Raw genomic sequence first — 23,631 nt, forward strand, 5'->3', positions numbered from 1 at the left:
TTGCTTAACACCTGTCATGTGTGTGTATTTTCTGCAACAGCTGACAAGACTTTTCCCTCGTCATCGTATCTGAGATGCGTGATTGAGAATATGAATAATGACGTCCTTCTGTCCAGCCGTTTCCGGTTTGGGTTTCAATGCTTGTAGACCCACCTGTCCTTCTTGGGCTGTTGAAATCAAGGCCATGTTTATTCTGAATCTTACTGGTAAGCTTCCAGCTAGAAGGTAGTATCTCCTGGTCCGGGACTGTTCCAGTGTTGTAGCTTCTGAGTTGATTCTGAAGGTACAGAAATGGACGAAAACACCCGTTCTTTCTTCGGCCCATAGCCCTATCAGGTGGGGGAAATGAGATCCACGGTCTTCCTTGCATTTGGCGAAAGTGACAATGTCCGATGTCCGTTCGTTCAACTTTATGAAAGCCGCTTTGATTTGTTGTTTGGGTGCAGATGCTGTTCCGCTAAACGTCTCAGTTTGGTGTGTACATGATCCCTTCTGGCAAGCAAGGTCCAATTCAAGGCTTTCGCTGATTCATTGATTGACTGCAATATGACACCGGTTAAGGTTTCCTATAAAAGAGAGTTGAAAGATTAGAAGCAAATCAAAGACAGAATATTCATGAGGTAGACCTTTAGAAGTTGCTGTCTTTTCAACATGGCGGCAATGTGGGTCTTTTGTCTTTGTTTCGTGGCATGTGGCGTCACTCCCGGTAATGCCGCATCTCTGAAGGTATTGAGTTATGTTAGGGGAAGTACATATGTTGTTTGTTTGTTTTTTTATGTTGCTGTCTGACTTTAGAACACTTTTGTTTAATTTCGTTAACAAAGTCATTAGTTTCGGGGGTACAGTTGCCTCTCACAATGTGTTTGTTTTATTTTAATTTGTTATTTTAAAGCTTTGAGCTTTCTGGTTCAATTGTTAGGTACGCTTTGTGTATAACTTGTATATTGTTTTAATTCCTAGTTTGTCTTTGTAAGTTTTAGTGTTTGCTTCATCGTGCGTGCATGTAAGTGAGTATGTCTGTGTTACCTTGTTTACTGTTAACCTCTAAGTCTTATAAAACCATGACGTATATGTATTTTGTCGATGATGGTTTACAATCCTAATTACTTAATTTGATCTAGTGGGTTACCGTTGGTTTGAAATAGTCGAAAAAACGACAAGATGATAAGCTGAAAGATTTATTTTGTCGTTGTTGCCTAAACATCACTATAACTTCTTTAAGCTCTTGTTGGTTGTCGTTGATTTTAACACAGTCGACGAAAAAGAAGACCACAAAATGGTTAAAAATCATAGCAGTCCTTTCATAAAACAATCAATTTGCTGCAAAATCGCCTCACCTTGCATGTATGAAGCTGAACAAACATTTTTTCTTTTGTTTCAGCGTCACAAACGAGAGATACGTAAGTCATTTGTATCTGTCTGTCTGTCTGTCTGTCTGTCTGTCTCTCTGTGTCTCTGTCTCTGTCTCTCTCTGTCTCTCTCTCTCTCTCTCTCTCTCTCTCTCTCTCTCTCTCTCTCTCTCTCTCTCTCTCTCTCTCTCTCTCTCTCTCTCTCATTGTTGTTGTGAAGCAAATCAAACAAGAGACACTGTTAGGAGATAATTAATTGTTAATTCACTGACAACAAATGGTTTCCCCCCAGTGACGAGCGGGTGGCTGGCGAGCGCTAACTACCCGGACTCGTACCCGAACGACGCCACGCAGGACTTTACCATCCAGACTGACCCCAACCGGCCGTGTCGAGTGACCATCCGCTACGTGGCGGACATCGAGTGGGCCAGTGGCTGTGTGTATGACCGCCTGGTGCTCAACGTGGGCAAGCCTGACCAGGAGGTTGTCTGTGGCAACACCAATGACCAGGTCGTCACCTACACCAGTGAGTGTCAGTGTGTAGGGAGTGGGGGGAGGGTGTCAGTGTGTGTGGGGGGGTGGGGGGTGGGGGTGCCTGTGTGTATGACCGCCCGGTGCTCAACGTGAGCAAGCCTGACCAGGAGGTTGTCTGTGGCAACACCAATGACCAGGTCGTCACATACACCAGTGAGTGTCAGTGTGTAGGGAGTGGGGGGAGGGTGTCAGTGTGTGGGGGGTGGGGGGTGGGGGTGGCTGTGTGTATGACCGCCTGGTGCTCAACGTGGGCAAGCCTGACCAGGAGGTTGTCTGTGGCAACACCAATGACCAGGTCGTCACATACACCAGTGAGTGTCGGTGTGTAGGGAGTGGGGGGAGGGTGTCAGTGTGTGTGGGGGGTGGGGGGATGGCTGTGTGTATGACCGCCTGGTGTTCAACGTGAGCAAGCCTGACCAGGAGGTTGTCTGTGGCAACACCAATGACCAGGTCGTCACATACACCAGTGAGTGTCAGTGTGTAGGGGGGGGGGGGGGGAGTGTAGGGTGTGTGTCGGGGTGGGTTTGTGTGTGTGTGTTTGTGTGTGTGTGTGTTTGTGTGTGTGTGTGTGTGTGTGTGTGTGTGTGTGTGTGTGTGTGTGTGTGTGTTTGTGTGAGATGATCGAGAACATGCTACCATAACCAAGCAATGAGGTCATTTCGAAAACAATTGGCTACAAGACAAAAATAAATCTACTCAACAATTAAAGAAGAGTATGCGACGATTTGTTGACTTGTCCCTTGACCATACAGCCACGGTGGACGACGGTAGCGGTGTGGACATCTCCTTCAGCTCTGACAGCACTCAGGGCGCCAAGGGATACCGCCTCGAGTACACCGTGGAGCCCATCGGTCAGTACAAAGCCTGCTTCTTCTTCTTCTGCGTTCGTGGGCTGAAACTCCCACGTTCACTCGTGATTTTGCACGAGTGGATTTTTACGTGTATGAGCGTTTTTACCCCGCCATTTAGGCAGCATACGCTGATTGTGGAGGAAGCATGCTGGGTATTTTCGTGTTTCTATAACCCACCAAACTCTGACATGGATTACAGGATCTGTTTCGTGCGCACTTGGTCTTGTGCTTGCGTGTACACACGAAGGGGGGTAAGGCACTAGCAGGTAGAAATCCCAAAACAGATCTAGATGGACTACTCACATTCGGTCACAATGAAAAGAAACAAGAATGGTGAATTACTGGAACGGTTTATTTATAACAAAACAAAATGTTACAATCATTAACGTAATTAACGACCAAATGTTAATGTATGAAAATACAAAACGTAACGATTGTAACTGTCATTTTTGTAACGTTCCTGTCACTTACTATGGTTTTTTTTATTCCCTCGGCGAGTGGTAAAATGGTCCCTGCGATGAAAAGAAACTCTTAGGCCCGAGCAAAAGTGTCCATACATTGCAACTGGCCTTTCAAGAAAGTCGTCATAAGTTGAAGGTGATAGACAAAAAGTAAAAGTATGAGGCGTCCTTTGTTATGGGGATACAAAGTAACAGCAAGAGATGTCCTTTGTGGTGGTGGTGGTGTGGGGGGGGGGGGGGTTCTCTCATCGGAGTGGTCTCACATTGCCTGTTCCATACTTCTTAATAATCATGTAAGCACATTTATCCCCCCCTCTGCTTCTTTCTCTCTGTAAACTTGTAGGGCTAATTATTTTTCGGTAACTTACCCAACAACCAAAATCACTTACCCAACAACGGGCCTGAATCCTCGATAGCTCATGGGTAGAGACTGTACACATTGTGGATCTACTTTTAGCGACTCAAAAGTTCAGAACACTCTAATGTACAAAATATACATTTCTGGAGAAAACAATACAACCATGCCGCATTTAAACCAGCAACTACAGGCTTGAACACATGAATCTCAATATAAAATCCATGAGTTTGGTTGTTTTCTGAATTCAGATCTGCCGTGCACAATCGTTTATCGCTAGCAAGATTCCAAGGAAACGTAACTCTCATACTTTGTCTACCGACACGAGTAGTTCCCCTTCCCGATTTCGGCTGCATCGACGAGACTGCAATCCGACGGTCAGTTTTCAACAATATTTCATTTTATAAACAGATCACACGCAATCAATTGCAAACATTTAATCAACTTAAAGAACATGCAGCGGTTTCATTCACTAGTTTGCCCCAGAAAACTAAACTTCATACAGTTTTTAACGTTGGAACACGGGTGTAAAACTTCGTCTGCTAGTCACATTCGAGGAAAGAACATTTCCTGAGCGATACCAAAACATGAACAGAACACACACTATCTGCCTTTACCGCCACAGCAGAATGACAACATAACTGTGTACTTGATTTTAGTTCAAAACATGGAAACTGACAAGAAGTGTTAACAAAATTGAATGATTTGCACGGAACTATACAACCGCGCATTAATCGATCGCCTGCGCAGGTAGGCTGTTTGGGTGAATATGATTCGATCAAACTTTCGCACAAAAACTCCTCTTTTCTTTGAATAACTGAAGAAAGGAGGGATAAAGAGGTTACATACCTCGTCTCAGTGATTATCAAAAATAATGGTCTCAGTTCGCGGTCATGAAAAAGCTCGCTGAAGCTCGCATTTTTCATGATCCGCTAACTTCGACCATTATTTTTGATAATCACTGAGACTCGGCATGTAACCTCTACGAATCTGTCACTGTCGTGGCATGATACATGTTCCTTGGTATTTGTAATTGTTGATCTCAAAGCTGCATTCTCTTTGGGTAGTTTGGGGTCCGGGTAAAAGTATTATGAAAGGCATGTAAACTGTATACGTGAACCTATGTTTTATGTGTGTTGTCTTATTAGTGAATGTCCTAATAATTCTGATGAAATGTTCGTTATAATCATTTACAGGCAGGCAGGGTGTGCAGAAGAACATTTTCCATTTTTATGTAACATTTTAATGGACAATAAAGTGTTGTTATTGTTATTGTTGTTATTGTTATTGTGTGTGTGCTTGTTACTGATGCTAGCCGAGGTTATAGAGTGATTATGTTGTTAATTTTATGTATGTATTTTAATTCAGATTAACGTTGATTTGTGTTATAGATGCGTGCGTGGCATGGGGTGTGCTTGGCTGGAGTGAATGTTTCTAGACCGCAATTGTCAAAACGAATTCCCTACCTTGGGCAATACAAAACTGTGTATTGTGTATTGTGTATTGTGTATTGTGAATTGTGTCTTGCAGAGCCTGCCATCAACTTGTACAGCAGCAACCAGTACGGCACCGTGGCTCCCCAGGGTCGCGCTATCAATGAGGGACGGCAGAGCACTGGTGGGTGCCTCGCCTTGTTACTGTACTCTCAAGTCTTTATCTTACACAGCCTGCTTCGCTCAACATCACCGGGTTACCTTGTTTTGGCACAGTACAGATATAGAGAGGTACAGTCGAACCTGCCCTCAGGACCACCTGTCCATCCATCCAAAAGGATCCCCGACGGATTTTACGACAATATAAATCACCTGTCCATAAAGATCACCTGTCTAAAGACACCACTTTTGCTCAGTCCCTTGAGTGGTCTCTTTAGACAGGTTCGACTGTACAATGTACAACCCTGGAACATTGTAAGCGTGGTGATAGTTGTTCAGAGTTATGTTAGGGTTATGTGTCTGAAGAAAAGTGTTTTCCCCCGACTGTAGAATCCACACGGTTCAGCACTGGAAACATGTTAAAAGCGGTTCAGTTTTTGTTCACAATCATTTGTCCCTACACAACTCTGTCCCAAAAGGGTACAAAGAAATTACACGGAGAGTTATAAAAAAAAATGTCTTAAAAAACTTATTTAGAAAAAAACACGTCTTTTTATTGGTGTGTGTTGAACTAAATATGATTTTTGTCAACTCATGCAGTTGCAATTGCATGTAAAACGTATACAGATGATATGGCCAGACTGATGAAGATGATATGGCCAGACAGACTGATGAAGATGATATGGCCAGACAGACTGATGTGTGTTTGCATGTCTTCGTTGTTTTCCTTTCCGAGCTGACATTCCAAATCAGCTACAGTAATACTAAAACACCAGCATCAGAGAGGTAACAGAAGTTTTCTTAGGATTTCACTGTATATTTGAATACATACTGTTTGTTGTTATTGTTTCAAGTTGGTGTCTTTTTCCTTCAGGAAACTACGCTAGCGAGCAATGGGGCAACTCGGGTACATTCACCTCTCCCAACTACAACACTGGTTCCTACCCTGGCGACTATGACGGCTCATACCTCGCTCATCTCGACACCAGCGGGAGTCAGACGGTACGCATGCGCACGCACCACCTTAGTGGGGCTCGTACGCTGCAAAATCATTCACTTCCTGTGACAGACACCAAATTTTGCACATATGGACAGTTTCATATTATGCTGAGCAAAACCTGATTATAGAGCCATCGCAAAAAGTAAAATAATCGGTCGTTGGTTTTTATTTAACAATTTTTCAAAATGGCCGCCTGTGAAAAGGGTACTTAGGTGACACACGGAATCAAATTGGCATATCTGATGCTACAAGTCATTCTCTTACAAGAACCAACAGAAAAAAGTTTTAAACGAAAGCAATACATACATGATCAATGGTGCGGAGATTAGTGGGGTCTGTGGAGACACTGTTCTTGAAGGAAGAATCCTCTGGTCGGTTGTATGTATCTGTGTAAGTGCATTATCCGACTGAATGACTGCTTCTTTTGACAAGAAAAACAGTACAAACTAGTACGATTTTTCGAAGTAAATAGAAGGATAGGCTTTGAAATCTTTCAGTTTGTAGCCGTTTTGAGTTGTGGGTGTCTCTTTGTTTATGAAGAATTCCAAATCCAATAATTGCCTCGCTTGTGTCTTCCGAGCGAGTTTCTTGGACACGTTCTCAGATAAGTTTATTATCTGTATGATAAGTTTATTATCTGTATGATAAGTTTATTATCTGTATGATAAGTTTATTATCTGTATGATGAGTGTTTGTCTGTCTGTCCACTTACATGACCGCTTGGTTGCAGCACAGTCAATGTAACGTTTTGTGTTGTCATAAATTACACGTCCCAATAACATAGGGGAAGGGCCCCTAATATGGACCACTTTTTGTTTATTGCTGATAACTAGCTTGTTTTCGTGCAAAGAAGTTTCATTTTGTGTTTGGTAGTCCTTCTTTCTTAGGTTAACCGTTAGGCCTAATTGGAGTAAAATATCTTTGATACACATTCAGCAAAAATTAAATACAGAAAAAATCACAAAGGGTCCATATTAGGAGCCCTTCCCCTACCATTCTTGTTTTTTGATTCTTTATTTGTGGAGAGCAAAGAAAAGATGCCGAGTTTGAAGAGTTCTGTTCCAGACAACCAGCCATCAAGCTTAAACCGTTCTATTTCTACTTTGTACAACGGGTTTTGTGTCTCCAAAAATTATATACATTATTCTTGAAATATCAGTATTCCGAAGCAACGTGTGTGGGTGTAAGTGTAAGTGAGTGTGTGTATGCAGTTCTGTTAGCACTCTGTTTGGTTGTTGTGTCTGAATGTACTATGTATTGAATGAACTCAAACCAAAATGTATTCCTGTGTAATGCACGTGGTTGAAATAAAATATTATGTCTTATCTTATGTCTTATGTCTTAGACTCAAAGCTGAAAACGCCTTTACTATCCTTGTTGACGCCCCGCAGACAAGACCACTTTCAAAACGGAACATTCGGCCAATGTTCACAATGTCACGTTCAGGCATACTCCAAGAACGAGGATCATAAGGAGAAGGATAAGAGTCATATAGTCCTGTTAGGTTACCCTCATGGTATTCATGTTTCCAAGCCCTGAGACTTTCGCTGTGAACTTGGGTTCTTTATCGTGCGCATGCGTGCACACGGGGCTGTTCGGACACCGAGGAGAGTCTGCACAAAGTTGACTCTGGGAAATAAATCCGTCGCCGAACGTGGGGATCGAACCCACGCCGAAAGCGACAACTGGTTTTGAAGCCAGCGCCGCTACCGACTGAGCTATTTTCCCGCCCATTTGAGTGCTGTCTGTGTTTCAGGTGCGTGTGAATTACAACTATGACATCGAGACGATGACTTGATTTGAGTGTTGTCTGTGTTTCAGGTGCGTGTGTATTACAACCATGAGATCGAGACGATGACTTGATTTGAGTGCTGTCTGTGTTTCAGGTGCGTGTGAATTACAACTATGACATCGAGATGCAGGAGAACTGTCTGTTTGACTACCTGGAGTACGTCAACACCGGACAGAGGGTGTGTGGCGAATCCCTGGGCACCGTGGACAGTGAGCGCTTCTTTCCTCTTGCCATACAACGACTACAATTACACAACAAGTCGCGTGAAGCGATATATACAAACATTTAGTCAAGCTGTAGGCATCAAATTAACAGATTAACACCAAAAAACAGTCATCGCCAAAACTGTATTCTGATTGTCTCGACTGTATAACCACACCCAAACACTGAGACCGAGACGGGTCACGCGCGTCTCCGCGTAGCGTAGGTGCGAACGCAGTACTATTTTATGTAATTCTGAGCACATTTTTAGAGTAAGCATAACATATGTATATATTTTGGAATTTAGGAAAAATAGAGGAATACGATGCGCAATCATTTTTAAATCTGTTAGTGAAAATTCGATTTTGATGACAGCTTTAATGAGCAAACTAATTAACTAATTTTTGCAATTTGATTGAAAAATGAGGGCGTGACAGTGCTCTCTCTCTCTCTCTCTCTCTCTCTCTCTCTCTCTCTCTCTCTCTCTCTCTCTCTCTCTCTCTCTCTCTCTCTCTCTCTCTCTCTCTCTCTCTCTCTCTCTCTCTCTCTCTTGGTCTAAGGGGCAATGGCCTATGTGAATAAACCATCCGAATCCGAATCTCTCTCTCTCTCTCTCTCTCTCTCTCTCTCTCTCTCTCTCTCTCTCTCTCTCTCACTCAGCCTACATGGCGACAGACAATATCATTTCGTGTGTGCATGTGATCGAGACTTGAATTACATCTATATATATATACGACTAGTGTCTGTGTGTCTGTCTGTGTATCTGTCTGTGTATCTGTCTGTGTGTCTGTGCGCGATGCACGGCCAACGTTCTCGATGGATCTGCTTCAAATTTGGTGGGCATATTCAAGTAGACCCGGGACACGACACAACCTGGTCGATATTTCAACACGTGCTCTCAGCGCGCAGCGCGGAACCGATTTTGGTTCCACCTCAGCTATTTTGGTTCCACCTCAGCTTACCCGGGCCCCCATACCGACACACCATAGCCGCTACACCACATCACAACGCCAAAGTTCTCGGTGGATCTTTTTCAAATTTGGACACCGTATTCAGCTACACCCCGGACACAATATCATCGATGAGATATTTCAACACGTGCTCTCAGCGCGCAGCGCTGAACTCATTTTCGTTTTTGGGTTCATTTCACCATTATAAGTAACTCTTCCTTATCTTCTCCAGTGTTTGGCGTTTATCTCCCTTCCTTCGTGTGGCTTTCCCGTTCAGTTGTAAGTTACTACACTGCGCTGTCCACTGCGCTGAGCGTCTTCGGATATTCCCGGCGTTCTGTTACTGTTACCTATTTTTAGAAGGTCAACGCAGTGTACAGAACGTAAATTGGACCCGTAAATTATCCTCACTGTAAAGGTGCAAAGGTCGAATCAATTTATAGCCACGCGAAAAATACACTGTCATCTATCTCTCTATAGATACGGCTTCTCTGTGTTTGTGTGTGTGTGTGTGTGAGTGTGTGTGTCTCTATGTAAGCAACACCTGTGCATTCTTCAGTTCTGTTTGTGATGTGGTCTGGCGGCTTTTGTGTAATTTTATGTACTGGCCTTCCTTTGCGAAGCCATAACTTGCTCAGTCCTGTTTGAGTGGAGTTCGCCTCCAAAGGTGATTAACACGGTTACATTCGTCGACAAGGATGGGACTCGATATGGTCAGGAATGGCATTATGGCCACTGAATCATTTTCGTGCTGTTCCCATTCCACGAATCTGGGAGGGACCTAAGCTTGGCGGGTCCATAGTTCGGACCCGGCGAAGCCGGCGTACGGCTCTAAGTACTTCTTCCCGGCGAAGCCGGCTACCCGGCGAAGCGGGTATTCATTCTAGTTAAATATATATGCAGTAGATCTTTCCTCAGACCCACTTGCGCTTTTGTTTCAGACTTTTTCGTTCCGTTCTTTCTTGTTAATTTATTGTTTCGTTTTCGTTTCTTTTTCTACAGTTCCCGTTGATGGGGATAGTTTTGAGGTTCGCTTCCACAGTGACAACAATGATAACCGGAGAGGTTTCACACTGGACTACGAAGTTGGTAAGGCCTAAAAATAAAATAGGTGTGGTTACGGTAACCCGACCTACCCTATTTTTAGGGGCCGATCCTATAACTTTTTATTACATTTGTAAAAAAAAAATTAAAAAACCGAGTGCAAAAAACGCAATGAAATCGAAAGCGCCCGAGTCGCACACTTATTTCCCTGTCAAGTAGGTTTAATTTGTACACATTAGAAAAAAAAGTAAAAAAAAAAAAAAGTGATTGCCTACCTACCTACCCTATTTTTTTTGGCTATGTTACCGTAACCACACCTATTTTTTTTTTGGCCTAAGCTGCAGCAGTTTATACAGCAGGATTCCTTTTTCGTTGCATTTTTGCTTAAAGAGGATGTATTAACGCTTCACATGACGTTGACTTATTGATACGTGGATTAACATTAATAATAATAATAATAATGGAAACTTATAGAGCGCTTACCTAAAAGCTCCAAGCGCTTTACAATGACATTATTATACACATGTACAAAACCAAAATACAAGCATTAAGACACAAAAGAACAGGAGTACAAAAGCAAATTCATCGTTTAAATCCATGCAGTCACAAACAAACAGACATGTAACTGTCTCAAATGACAAAGTGTTCATTACAGTCCCACAGTTTCAAAGTCGCTCCTTGAGCCTGGACAGTGGGTCTACAAATTCCACAGATGGCGGCCTCCCCGTTACAGAAGGTGATATTGTCACTGAGGGTACTGATGCTGTGTTCACAACAGACAGCGATGCCGTGGCAGTTGAAGGTAATATTTTGTTCACTAGAAAACCGAGATGTTAACGTATGTGTGTGGGGGGGGAGGAGAGTGTGTGTGTTTGCGTGTGTGTGTAAAAGAGAGGGTGTGTGTGTTTGTGTACGTGGGTGCGTGCGAGTGTGGATTGTTGTTGTAATGTACATTTGTCTCTTCACGTAACAACTCGAGTTATAGACATTCATTTACAAATAAGTTGCTAACCAGTGTCAACGGGGCAGGGAAAGGTCATTCGGAAGAACGAACATATAAACAAATAAAAAAGAACAGACAGACATGCAGACAGGCAAACAGATACACAGACACTATAATGCCATCATTCAGGCTGAGGGGCACACCGTAACTCTCCTCATCTTCTGCACAGAATCTATCTTCGTAACCACTGCCCCTCAGTCCAACAACACTGATGTGCCCGCCACTTCTGACGATCAAAGTAAGTGTCAAATGCACTTGTAATCTTCTTCGCTGTGAACACATTTTGAATTGTGTCAATGATAAGCGCAATATGTGACCGAATTGGGTATTCATGCTAACTACCCATGCCCTAGCCTGTGTTAGATTATACAAGGAATTCCTTCAAGAGAACAACATTTGTATATTTGATTGTCTTTATGTGGGAGCGATAGGTTTGTTCTTTGAGGACGGTCCACAAAGGATAGCTGGTCGTTAGTTGACCTTAGTTGTGGCGTGGTTAAAGCTAACAGTGTATACATACTCACTTGTCTGTTTGCGTAGGATTCTGAAGGTGTCGATAAGACTTATTTGTCGTGAACATCAAAAGGTAGCCTCCGTCCCGAGTAAACCATTACGCACCCTTTCACAGATTCGTTAGGGATTCTACATGGGATAAGAAAATCGTTCCAATTGGACATATATACCGAAAAATAACAGCCTGGCTGAGTTAGTGGAGTTTTGTGATGAATTAGTATTGCTAGTTGACACTGGTGTCAGTTTCTAAATTCATTCTTCAAAAACTTCCTACCTGCATAGAAAGCAGCCAGTTCACCGGTATGTGTCGAAAATGAAGGATAGTCTTATCTCGCGTAAATGAGGGATAGTCTTATCTCGCGTAAATGAGGGATAGTCTTATCTCGCGTAAATGAGGGATAGTCGTATCCCGCGTAAATGAGGGATAGTCGTATCTCGCGTAAATGAGGGATAGTCGTATCTCGCGTAAATGAGGGATAGTCGTATCTCGCGTAAATGAGGGATAGTCGTATCCCGCGTAAATGAGGGATAGTCGTATCCCGCGTAAATGAGGGATAGTCGTATCCCGCGTAAATGAGGGATAGTCGTATCCCGCGTAAAAGAGGGATAGTCGTATCCCGCGTAAATGAGGGATAGTCGTATCCCGCGTAAAAGAGGGATAGTCGTATCCCGCGTAAATGAGGGATAGTCGTATCCCGCGTAAATGAGGGATAGTCGTATCCCGCGTAAAAGCATGAACAGATCTGAGATGGTGCGCACAACCGTTTGAACATGAAGAAATGCATGATAATAACAGTGGGTGGACTTCTTTAAAACCGGCATAATTCTGGTTTATTTTATTTTGTTAGTCTGCGACCTGTGTGAGTGGACGCAGTACGGAGACTATGACTACAGCTACAACCGTCGCATGATGACGTTTGATGACGCTGCTGCTACCTGCGCCAGGTGTAGTGGTCAGATGGTCACTGCCAAGGACCAGGAGCAGTTTGACCTGACACAGCGCATCTTCCTCGAGTTGTACGTTGCTCGTCTCATTTCAGCTTGGCTGTCAATCGCAGTGTCCTTACACCTGACTTCAAGTTTGTTCTTGATTTTAGAGATTTGATGCGGAGGATTTGTGAGATCCATGAAAGGAAGTACGTCCCCCTTCAGCCTATATAAAGCTGGATGAAAGTATCTAAAACATTTTACTTGAGATCTCTCAGTATTCTCCAGGCAAAGTTTCGTTTATAACTTCCGGTTAGAAATAGAGAGGTTAACGTGGGGAGGCTAAGCGAGTTTAACAGTCTGGTCTACAGAATTGATCATCAAAAGAATAAAATATGAAGGAAAGTACGACCCCTGCACTTTTTGCTGTATTGCTTGCGTTGAACATTGCCTGTATTGCTTGCGTTGAACATTGCCTGTATTGCTTGCTTGCATACTTGCTTCGTTTTTTCTGTTTTGACCCGTCTTTTCTGTAGCATTTTTCACAGTATCTTGCATACTCTTATATTCGTTATATATCATCTGTGTGTGCCATTTCAGGAGCGGGTCAGATAACGTTCCTCACTGGCTGGCCGCCACAGACAGAGACACAGAGGGAGACTGGACATGGCAGGACGGTACTGCTGTCTCCTACACTAACTGGAAGAGACGTGAGTTTGACACTCAATCCATGGACGTTAACTGCCATTATTTGAAATAATGTATAGAAAAATCAAGTGTGCGGGGCAGAGGGTTTTTTCTTCAAGGGAAACATTATTTGATACATGCTTTTTAATGGTTCTCACTCAGTAGAATGCCGTTCTGAACATTCGAGAGAAATAAGACCAAGAGGTCATTGAAGAGCACAGACTCACTTTTCTAGTGCTTGCTCTCAACCTGATAGCAGTGGAAAGAACAGTTCACCATTCCCAGTACAGTGCCAAAAACACCTGGAAAAAAAAAGAAAAAAATCAGTATTATGTGATTTTGCTACTCTCACGTTTTTGCAGGGAATGTTCTTTCAATTAGCCTTGCCCAAGCAGTATATTAGTTCTTTCTTCAACCGAAAACATGTTGTTTGTGAGTTAACCGTAAACAGACGACGATTCTTTTGCACATTACCGACTGTCATTTATGTGCGCTCTCAGGGGAGCCAGACAACATTGACGAAGCCTACACCAACTCGGACTGTCTGGTGGTCAACAATAAGGGTCAGTGGCGGGACCAGGAGTGTAACCACCCCAGGAAGTCACTCTGCAGGAGACCGCTCGGTATGTCTCTCATTACTCATTGACCACCTCAGCGTTGAAGAATTTCGCGTTATGAACATTTTTGCCGAGCAAAAAAACAAAAAAAACTAAAATACACACACACACAAACCACCAGTAAACTTCAGCATTTCTCCTTATGATTCCGTCAGTACACTGAGAATGTTGGTGACCAGTGTCTTTCTCATATCTCGCTTGTGGTTGATTGTCTTGCATGTTGTCTTATAATAATAATAATAATAATAATAATAATAATAATAATAATAATAATAATAATAATAATAATAATTGTCAGTAAGTACTGGTGTCACATGACTGATGTGAACCAGTTGATTGGCTAATGGCAATGCGCTAAAACTGTGCGCTAACTTTTCCACAGAGCGTATTCTTCCGCCCTTTGCCTAAGCGAGACTGTGCTCTCATCCTCAGAGTTAATTGATGACATGTAGCTTATATTCTCCACAATACCAAATGACCATAAATTCCCTGCTTCTCAATTAAAGCAGAAGTGGGTTTTTTCTGACAGATTGCATGTGCCTGTGCCACAGTGCCACTGATCTAAAAATAGAAGCCGCTGTGTTTCATCTCATTTTCGCCGACTTGCATAGATTCTTCTCATATGCCGTACGTGTTAGTGGCATGTAGCTTATCATCCACATTACCAAATGATGAGTTAGTATACAATTCCCAGCGGCTAACAGAAAACACAAGTGTTATTCCGATAACGTACCAGCTAGACCAGCATTTGGAAGACGACTGCATCAGTTCAGTAAATGAATGGTTTCCGAATTATTATTTCAAGGCAACAACAATCGGAATCGAAAACGTGTAGGGTTTAGAACGTTCTTATCATATATAAGACTTATTACCAGCCTGCCTCATGCGTGCAGACTCAGTGCAGACTGCAGTGGTTCGATTGCTCTAGCCTAGCAGACGACATAAACCCCGCTCAGCAAATTAACATGTGGGGCAAATGTGAACGAAAAAACGATGGGGATATAATACGTGTAGGGTTCAGAGCATTCTTACCGTTCATATTTAGTATCAGACTCCCCGATGAGTGAAGATACAACACGAGAAATATGCCACATTTATTTTGAAAATGTGCTAACCGTCGAGACCTTCGGGGGCGTAGTCAATTCAAGGGGAGTCACTCCGCACAGTCAATCCGTCGAAGCTCGACTGGAGGTTTCGAATCGCAAATAACGAAGAGCACAGTCCTTTCTGCGAGTTCAAATGAGGTCTCTCTGAAAGATCATCACTGTTCAGCTTAACGCTACACTGGAATTTACCAACAGAAATTAAAATGCGTGTGACGAAAGCACGACACACTTGAGACACCCCACACAAAAGTAGATCTAACACGACCTGACCACACAGTTATGCCTATTCAAATGCGCGTAGCAAAATGTGCGTTTGGAATCTTCTTTTTTTCTATGGCGGTACTGACAATATCGTTATTGAAACAATCCCAGTGCACAAAGGGATTTAGAGAGCAAATCTAGAAAATAATTATTGAACTCAGCGCTATATGCGCTTCGTTCAATAATGAATTTTCTCGATTTGCTCTATAAATCCCTTAGTGCACTGGGATGTCTCAATAACTTAAATAATAATAATAATAATGATAATAATAATAATAATAAGGGTATTTATAGGGCGCAAATCCTAAAATAGTTCTAAGCGCCTTACAATCTTAAATATAATAATCTTAATAACAGCAACAATACACAATATAAGCGCCTTAAATCAATCTTAAATATAATAATCTTAATAACAGCAACAATACACATTAAAAACAAATAAACCTTAAATAAATGGAAACACAATCACATACACAATACACAATTCAAATGAATCCGGCTTCAGGGCGTTTTCAGCACTGGAGGTGCACAAACATTTTAACAACAGTCATTAGCTACAGATCTCTAGAATGCTCAAGACATTCCGACATAGACAAACAGCATGGAGGTTTCAGTATTGTGTAATTCCTTTGTTCCTGAACCATAAATAGTTCGAAATAATACTGACTTAAACATGACAGCTCAGCTGGTCACAGACATTATCGGACGGAAGTAGTCCCCCCACAAACGGGGCCGACAGTTCCTGGCTTTAATATATGCCGATTACTGGGCGTGTTTGATGCAGGACTGAATGTTCCGTGCATTGCTGCACCCGACTATCCAGACTACGTCACTGAGGGAGAAGCCGTCGCAGTCCCAGACGTCGTGGACGTTGAGACGACGATGGAAACAACACCTCTTCCTGAAGAACTCCCCATGACGACTGTTCCAGAAGAACTCCCAATGACGACTGTTCCAGAAGAACTCCCAATGACGACTGTTCCAGAAGAACTCCCCATGACGACTGTTGCAGAAGAACTGCCAGTGACTACCGCTCCACTGCCTGTGAATCAGATTGAAGAGATCAGCGTCTTTGTTCCTGTTGCTGAGGCGTGTAAGTAATCACCGCAAGGATAGCTGTACATTTTCCTTTCGTAAAAACGTGTCCACTTGATGTATGATTATCAAAAAGTGCTTGTGTATTCCACTTTTCTTCCCTTCTGATTTATAAGGGCAACTCATTTCTTTTATGATTTTTTTCTGTGAATATGAATTGATGTTAACACTCGGAGGGGTAAATCTTTCACATGTACGTCAAGACCAGGTTCAATGTTAGGGTATCTTGATAAAAGAGCAGTGACATTGAGCAGAAGAACGTTTGGATGGAAGAGCTGTCTCTCGCTTCTGGGAAGTTTGTCAAACGTTTAGAGATAAATTGCTCCAGAATGCATGTATCGTTCCTTTGTCACGTGTCTTTATGCACCAAAAGTGTTCAAGATTTCATTAATATTGATAATATTACAAATAATAATGCGGATAATTATATGGCGCATTCCTGAAACAGTTCCAAACGCCTCACAAAAACATACATAAATAGATTATTCTGTACACAATTCCAAATCAAATAATATTACACATCGAAATTACGATCAACATCTGGCAGGCTGCTCTCTGGCTGAGTGGACAGTGTACGGGGACTCTGAGTACAGCTACAACAAGCGTGGACTGACCTTTGATCAGGCGGTCAGTGCCTGTACAAACTGTGGAGGTCAGCTCATCACGGCCATCAATGACGACGAGTTCGCCTTCACACAGCGCATCTTTGCCGAACTGTGAGTGGATATCTGTGGTTTACTGTGCAGAAATCGATGGTCATGAAGGCAAATTGAGCACTGTTCATGTACCCGTGGATGAAAGTTGGTGATCCTTGGCTAGTTTGCTCTTGAGAACAGAAAGACAGAACCAGAAAGGGGAGGAAGAAAGGATGAGATCAAATGGCAAAATTAATGTACAACTGTAATTTCAAGCCCTCAAAATGCTTATCACCCCCACGCCCACCTACACCCCGAAAATGAAATCAGCTCAAGAAGGAATTGTGTTTGTTGTATTTCCAGGAGCGGTGCAGACGATATTGCCCACTGGCTGGCTGCAACAGACAGAGGTACAGAGGGAGACTGGACATGGCAGGACGGTACTGTTGTCTCCTACACTAACTGGAAGAGACGTGAGTTTTTACAAAATGCTTCACAAAGAAATCACCTGCAGTAGCAGTAAGGCAAGAGTCAAAGGAAAATAGAAAATAAGCAAAATGAAAACGTAGCAATAAGACGGTGAATAATTATGTCATATCTCTAACCCAAAGAAGGTCATAATTCTGTCCGTCAGAGAACTCATTATTTTCGTAAACCAAATGTAATGAGTATAAAAGTTAAAGGCACACACAGCTTCACGTAAACCATCAGTTTCTGGTCACAGACACCGTCAGGATTTTACACACAGTATAAATACCCTTTTGTTTAAACACTCACCGCTTGAGAACATCCTATAGGTGGCCTCCGTAAAGAGCAAGCATTTTTCAAAGAATTTATTTTTGCGTGGCCAGCCGGATTTACAATGAGACAAATCGGACGCCTCGTTTTGGCGCTAGACCTAACTTTTAAAATCTAAATAATAAATTGACAGCTTGTTACACAGACATTCTTAAATCATAAAATAATTCTTTTTCGTCAAGACAAGATCCGTACAATTCGAAGTTTTGAAAGTTTGTAAATAGCGTGCCCGGAAGTATGTCACGCAAAGTCGTGTTTCCTCAAGCAGACGAATTTTCTGCATAGCGCTTGGATCTTTGAAGCCAACCGCCGCCGATAAGTTCGTGTGACTCGCAGCCGTTTGTTGCGTTTTAGAATGAGAGGTACACAATAACGTGCTATTGCAGATACAACCAGTCCCATTGAAATCACAAACTTACGACTAAGTTGTAAAAAAAGGAAAGTGGATAACACGGGTTCACGATGGCTCAGGGGTTAGATAAACCACGAAAACTGGTGTGTGGTTTACGCGAGCTTAATAGCCATTCAAACGAACTGTGTCATTTTTATGCTATTAAATGCTATTGCAAATGTTTTCCATAAGGTTAGAATTGCTTTTATCATGAGAAGATTTAAATCGTTCTGTAAACCATTTGAGGCAGACTGGGCCTCTAAGCGATTGCGGTTGTAATCATTATAAGCATAGAAGAAAAGCTTCTGAATGTTAGAGCGAAACCAATTCTTCTCGTATAGCGCCATTTTTATGTAGAAACTCTTACTCGAAAAAATACTGGTGTTTCGCAGTATATCTTTTTTGAGAAAATCTGTACACAAAACGTTCAAGTACAAATGACTAAAGACAGATTCCACTTTCTTTGGCATTTTGTGAAACCCTTCTTAACGTCACACTGTCCAGGAGAGCCGGACAACAGGGACGAGAATGGAGAAGACGCTGACTGTCTGGTGGTCAACAACAAGGGACTGTGGAGAGACCAACAGTGTAACCACACCAGGAGGTCAATGTGCAAGAGACCTCAAGGTATGTTATATGAAGTCTTAGTCTTATATCGCGCGCGTATCTCCAGACTCGGACTCAAGGCGCAGGGATCTATTTATGGTATGAGCCCCCCACACATGTTTGAAAGGTACATGATGTACCGTTCTCCACTTACACAGGGCCAGGTCTCTGCCAAACATTTCACATGCAAACTATCCCTGCTCGACCTGTCACATGCAAACTATCCCTGCTCGACCTGTCACATGCAAACTATCCCTGCTCGACCTGTCACATGCAAACTATCCCTGCTCGACCTGTCACATGCAAACTATCCCTGCTCGACCTGTCACATGCAAACTATCCCTGCTCGACCTGATATGTGCTGTCTTATCACCTGCTCGCAAGACTTAAACATGGCATCCATGCTTTATTGTAAAGTTGGACTTTTTATTTGAGAAGCAAGAACTCTGGCCGTCAAGTGAAGTGTTTTCGGATAAAGAGGTTTTCTGGTTCTCACAACAGGACGATTACAACAAGGTCCGGGTATATGACAATTCCAACTCAAATGCAACTGTTGCAAGGAGTGATTTACAAATTCTCATTTTTTCCCCTTAAAAATCAAGCAGAATTGCAGAATTACATATTAAAGATGCAATAAAGTCCAATGGACACTGACCTTCATGGTGTCCATTTAAAAAAAAATTATACAGAAGGTATCGTAATATTTAAAAGCTAAAACAATGTGGAATCGTAAACGTAGAACATAGTAAAAATGATAGAACATTTATAATAATAGTAAACATTCTTTGATGTATGTTAAAAGTTAGTTGCAGAGCAGAAAGCTCTGCGCCCCCACGAACGGACGACCCTTTCGTGACCTTTGCATGCTCCTGAATGTGACTTTCCAACTTGTGTATCCTTTGCTTTGAACATGTTCTTCTCTGTTTCAGGGACGGTGATTGAACCACTGGCGATGTGTGTGGAAACAGAAGAGACTGACTCCACCCCTCTCCCCGCCATGACTGAGGGGACACAACTCCCAGCTGTGTCTTCAGAACGTCTTGTTGAGCTGGTCTTCACTGAAACGCCATCTGTCGGCCTGACTGAGGCACCGGAAGCGGAAGTCAGCGGTGAACCTGTTTCCGATGAGATCCCTCCGGTGAACCAGATTGATGGCATCAGTGTCTTCCTTCCATCTGAAGAACAGTGTCAGTATATATAGCGTGTGTCAGTATATGCATGTGGGTTGTCTGTCTGTCTGTCTGTCAGTTTGTCTGTCTCACTGCCTGTATGCCAGCCTGCCTGCCTTTGAATTGATTTGAATAGAAACTTGCACATGTCCATTTAGTTATACTGTCAATAATACGTTGGTTTTGACCTCGTCCATGATTGTCATTCGCTGTTGAACACTTGGCCATAAGATGTAAGATGTAAGCGATATTGCTAAATGTGAACAACCTTTGCCGTTTGAACTCCAAATGCTTTTAAAATTTAAGCAGTCACCCGGCCCTCGGATGATCATGGGAAAAAAACAATACAAAAGAAAAAACAATGAGGTGCATTGTGTACATCTTGCCTTTGTTTTGTTTTGTATGTGGTCACTTTAGAAGATCTGCTGTGGTAAGTTCATTGCAGAGTACCAGCGTACCACATCAACATGCAGCTATACATCGAGATTTTACAATGTTCGTTTTCCATTCAGGCTGCTCTCTAGCTGAGTGGACAATGTACGGAGACAACGAGTACAGCTACAACAAGCGTGGACTGGCCTTTGATCAGGCGGTCAGTGCCTGTACAAACTGTGGAGGTCAGCTCATCACGGCCATCAATGACGACGAGTTCGCCCTTACACAGCGCATCTTTGCCGAGCTGTGAGTGGACTTTGTGCGTTCGTCTTCAGTGACTAGCTCTTGGTTCTTACTGCACGTACTGAAAATGGTTTTTGAAAAGTGTCAGTGTGCATCATTCAACGTTTGCAGTCTCTCTCTCCGCCTGCAGTCTCTCTCTCCGCCTGCAGTCTCTCTCTCCGCCTGCAGTCTCTCTCTCCGCCTGCAGTCTCTCTCTCTCCGCCTGCAGTCTCTCTCTCCGCCTGCAGTCTCTCTCTCTCCGCCTGCAGTCTCTCTCTCCGCCTGCAGTCTCTCTCTCTCCGCCTGCAGTCTCTCTCTCCGCCTGCAGTCTCTCTCTCCGCCTGCAGTCTCTCTCTCGGCCTGCAGTCTCTCTCTCCGCCTGCAGTCTCTCTCTCCGCCTGCAGTCTCTCTCTCCGCCTGCAGTCTCTCTCTCCGCCTGCAGTCTCTCTCTCTCCGCCTGCAGTCTCTCTCTCCGCCTGCAGTCTCTCTCTCCGCCTGCAGTCTCTAGTCTCTCTCTCGGCCTGCAGTCTCTCTCTCCGCCTGCAGTCTCTCTCTCCGCCTGCAGTCTCTCTCTCCGCCTGCAGTCTCTCTCTCGGCCTGCAGTCTCTCTCTCCGCCTGCAGTCTCTCTCTCCGCCTGCAGTCTCTCTCGCCGCCTGCAGTCTCTCTCTCGGCCTGCAGTCTCTCTCTCCGCCTGCAGTCTCTCTCTCCGCCTGCAGTCTCTCTCTCCGCCTGCAGTCTCTCTCGCCGCCTGCAGTCTCTCTCTCCGCCTGCAGTCTCTCTCGCCGCCTGCAGTCTCTCTCTCCGCCTGCAGTCTCTCTCTCCGCCTGCAGTCTCTCTCTCCGCCTGCAGTCTCTCTCTCCGCCTGCAGTCTCTAGTCTCTCTCTCGGCCTGCAGTCTCTCTCTCCGCCTGCAGTCTCTCTCTCCGCCTGCAGTCTCTCTCTCTCCGCCTGCAGTCTCTCTCTCCGCCTGCAGTCTCTCTCTCCGCCTGCAGTCTCTCTCTCGGCCTGCAGTCTCTCTCTCCGCCTGCAGTCTCTCTCTCCGCCTGCAGTCTCTAGTCTCTCTCTCCGCCTGCAGTCTCTCTCTCCGCCTGCAGTCTCTCTCTCTCCGCCTGCAGTCTCTCTCTCCGCCTGCAGTCTCTCTCTCTCCGCCTGCAGTCTCTCTCTCCGCCTGCAGTCTCTCTCTCCGCCTGCAGTCTCTCTCTCGGCCTGCAGTCTCTCTCTCCGCCTGCAGTCTCTCTCTCCGCCTGCAGTCTCTCTCTCCGCCTGCAGTCTCTAGTCTCTCTCTCCGCCTGCAGTCTCTCTCTCGGCCTGCAGTCTCTCTCTCTCGCCGCCTGCAGTCTCTCTCTCCGCCTGCAGTCTCTCTCGCCGCCTGCAGTCTCTCTCTCCGCCTGCAGTCTCTCTCTCGGCCTGCAGTCTCTCTCTCCGCCTGCAGTCTCTCTCTCCGCCTGCAGTCTCTCTCTCCGCCTGCAGTCTCTCTCTCGGCCTTGGTTTATTAGGACTGCGCCACTGCTATTTAATGGTGCTGCTTTCGCAAAAGTATAGATGTTCATTTTGGAAGGAAAATGAGAATATAAGAATATTTGAATTTATAGATTTTGGGATTTACACTATTTTGTATTCATCAGCTAGAACATACTTCTTTGTGTCCTAGCATAGAAGTATATGATAGCAGAAGGCCGGGGTATATTTCTTGATAGAAACAGCGTCCTTGTTAATCCTCACGGAAATGACATGTACTGTGTCAGGAGCGGGTCAGATGACGTTCCTCACTGGCTGGCCGCCACAGACAGAGGTACAGAGGGTGACTGGACATGGCTGGACGGTACTGTTGTCTCCTACACGAGCTGGAAGAGGCGTGAGTTTGAACGAAAATGATGTTACAGGCAAATGAGTTGCAAGAGAAGTAAGATAGGAGCAAAGAAAGTCAAAAGATGAGCTTGTTGAATCGCAAGATCAATGTCGTGCAACTTCTGCCGCTTTATAAACTCTCCATTAGGGCCGTTCAAAGGTCATTTCCTTTACGATTGAATTGTAAAGTATAATGCCGGATGATTGAGAGTTAATGAGGAATAAGTTGGCAATCCAATTTACTTTAGCATTTGAGTAAACCCATTTGCGTTTCATTTTCTGAAAGGCTTCAGTTGACAATTTAACTAATGAGATATCGTATCGCAGACTTTGTTACTTAAGGCTCGTGTTTATGATGAAAAAAACAAAACAGACTGACTCATCGACAAGAAGATTGATTTAAAGATACCTTCATTTCAATATAGCCCATCTTGTAAATCACCAGAGATCCGTGCAGGCTGTGACACGGAATAGGAGCACCCTTCTCCCAACATCTACAGACTCAAATCATTCTTTTGTAGACTTTAACATTTTTCAGATTGACAAAGGTATCAAGAAATCAAAACAAAAAAACACAAGTGGACTGCTAACCATTCTTGTTTTGTTTTGTTTTTTACATAGGCATCAGTTACGAAATTCATTCAGCTAAATGTTACTCTGCACAGAAGGCATCGTTTTAAGTTAACACGAGGAGAAATGAAGGTGTCTCTAACGTGCTGTGACATGTTCTTCTATGACTTGTATCCTTGCAATGCGTTGACCAGGAGAGCCAGACAACAAGGACGAGAACGGAAACAACGCGGACTGTCTGGTGGTCAACAACAAGGGTCAGTGGAGAGACCAGAAGTGTAACCACACCAGGAAGTCAATGTGCATGAGGCCACCAGGTAATAAGTTCCACACATACTGATAGGTAGCAATAGATTCACTGAAAGCGTATCCACTTTTTTCTGATGAAATTGAAAACACAGTAATAAGGCTATAAGCATAAAAGTGAGTTTATGTCTATACGTAGCAGTGCAACGAATCAAACAAACATTAGATAACATGTATTTTGTTGTACTTGAAATATGGTTGTAAGAATGTCCTTTATTTGTCTAAACACTTCTTGAAAGCTGTCACTTATTTAACCTCTTTAAAAGAGTTAATATAGAAAAAATTGCCTTTGTTCACTGTAGTGTGACTTTAT

The 23,631-nt window shown here is 43.6% G+C and overlaps 1 protein-coding gene across 6 annotated transcripts in view; it reads left to right on the forward strand.

Annotated features, from left to right (window-relative positions):
* Window positions 1-596: 596 nt before the first annotated feature.
* LOC138951846 (uncharacterized) overlaps window positions 597-23,631 on the forward strand; it is a 48,986-nt gene continuing 25,951 nt past the window's right edge. For 4 of the 6 annotated variants that reach the window (XM_070323401.1, XM_070323402.1, XM_070323403.1 and 1 more), the window contains exons 1-21: window positions 597-726; window positions 1,382-1,400; window positions 1,642-1,875; window positions 2,636-2,734; window positions 5,081-5,167; window positions 6,017-6,144; window positions 8,029-8,143; window positions 10,088-10,174; window positions 10,785-10,931; window positions 11,302-11,370; window positions 12,494-12,662; window positions 13,173-13,282; window positions 13,760-13,882; window positions 16,028-16,336; window positions 16,886-17,054; window positions 17,337-17,446; window positions 18,667-18,789; window positions 19,698-19,955; window positions 20,450-20,618; window positions 22,340-22,449; window positions 23,207-23,329. In XM_070323401.1, coding sequence (XP_070179502.1) covers window positions 652-726; window positions 1,382-1,400; window positions 1,642-1,875; window positions 2,636-2,734; window positions 5,081-5,167; window positions 6,017-6,144; window positions 8,029-8,143; window positions 10,088-10,174; window positions 10,785-10,931; window positions 11,302-11,370; window positions 12,494-12,662; window positions 13,173-13,282; window positions 13,760-13,882; window positions 16,028-16,336; window positions 16,886-17,054; window positions 17,337-17,446; window positions 18,667-18,789; window positions 19,698-19,955; window positions 20,450-20,618; window positions 22,340-22,449; window positions 23,207-23,329 — 2,833 coding nt within the window. In that variant the 5' untranslated portion in view covers window positions 597-651. The remainder of the gene's footprint in view (window positions 727-1,381; window positions 1,401-1,641; window positions 1,876-2,635; window positions 2,735-5,080; window positions 5,168-6,016; window positions 6,145-8,028; window positions 8,144-10,087; window positions 10,175-10,784; window positions 10,932-11,301; window positions 11,371-12,493; window positions 12,663-13,172; window positions 13,283-13,759; window positions 13,883-16,027; window positions 16,337-16,885; window positions 17,055-17,336; window positions 17,447-18,666; window positions 18,790-19,697; window positions 19,956-20,449; window positions 20,619-22,339; window positions 22,450-23,206; window positions 23,330-23,631) is intronic. The other 2 variants (XM_070323404.1, XM_070323406.1) reach the window with 2 other exon arrangements.

This window comes from Littorina saxatilis, linkage group LG17 (genome assembly GCF_037325665.1).
Source record: "Littorina saxatilis isolate snail1 linkage group LG17, US_GU_Lsax_2.0, whole genome shotgun sequence".
NCBI classification, from domain to species: Eukaryota; Metazoa; Mollusca; class Gastropoda; order Littorinimorpha; family Littorinidae; genus Littorina; species Littorina saxatilis.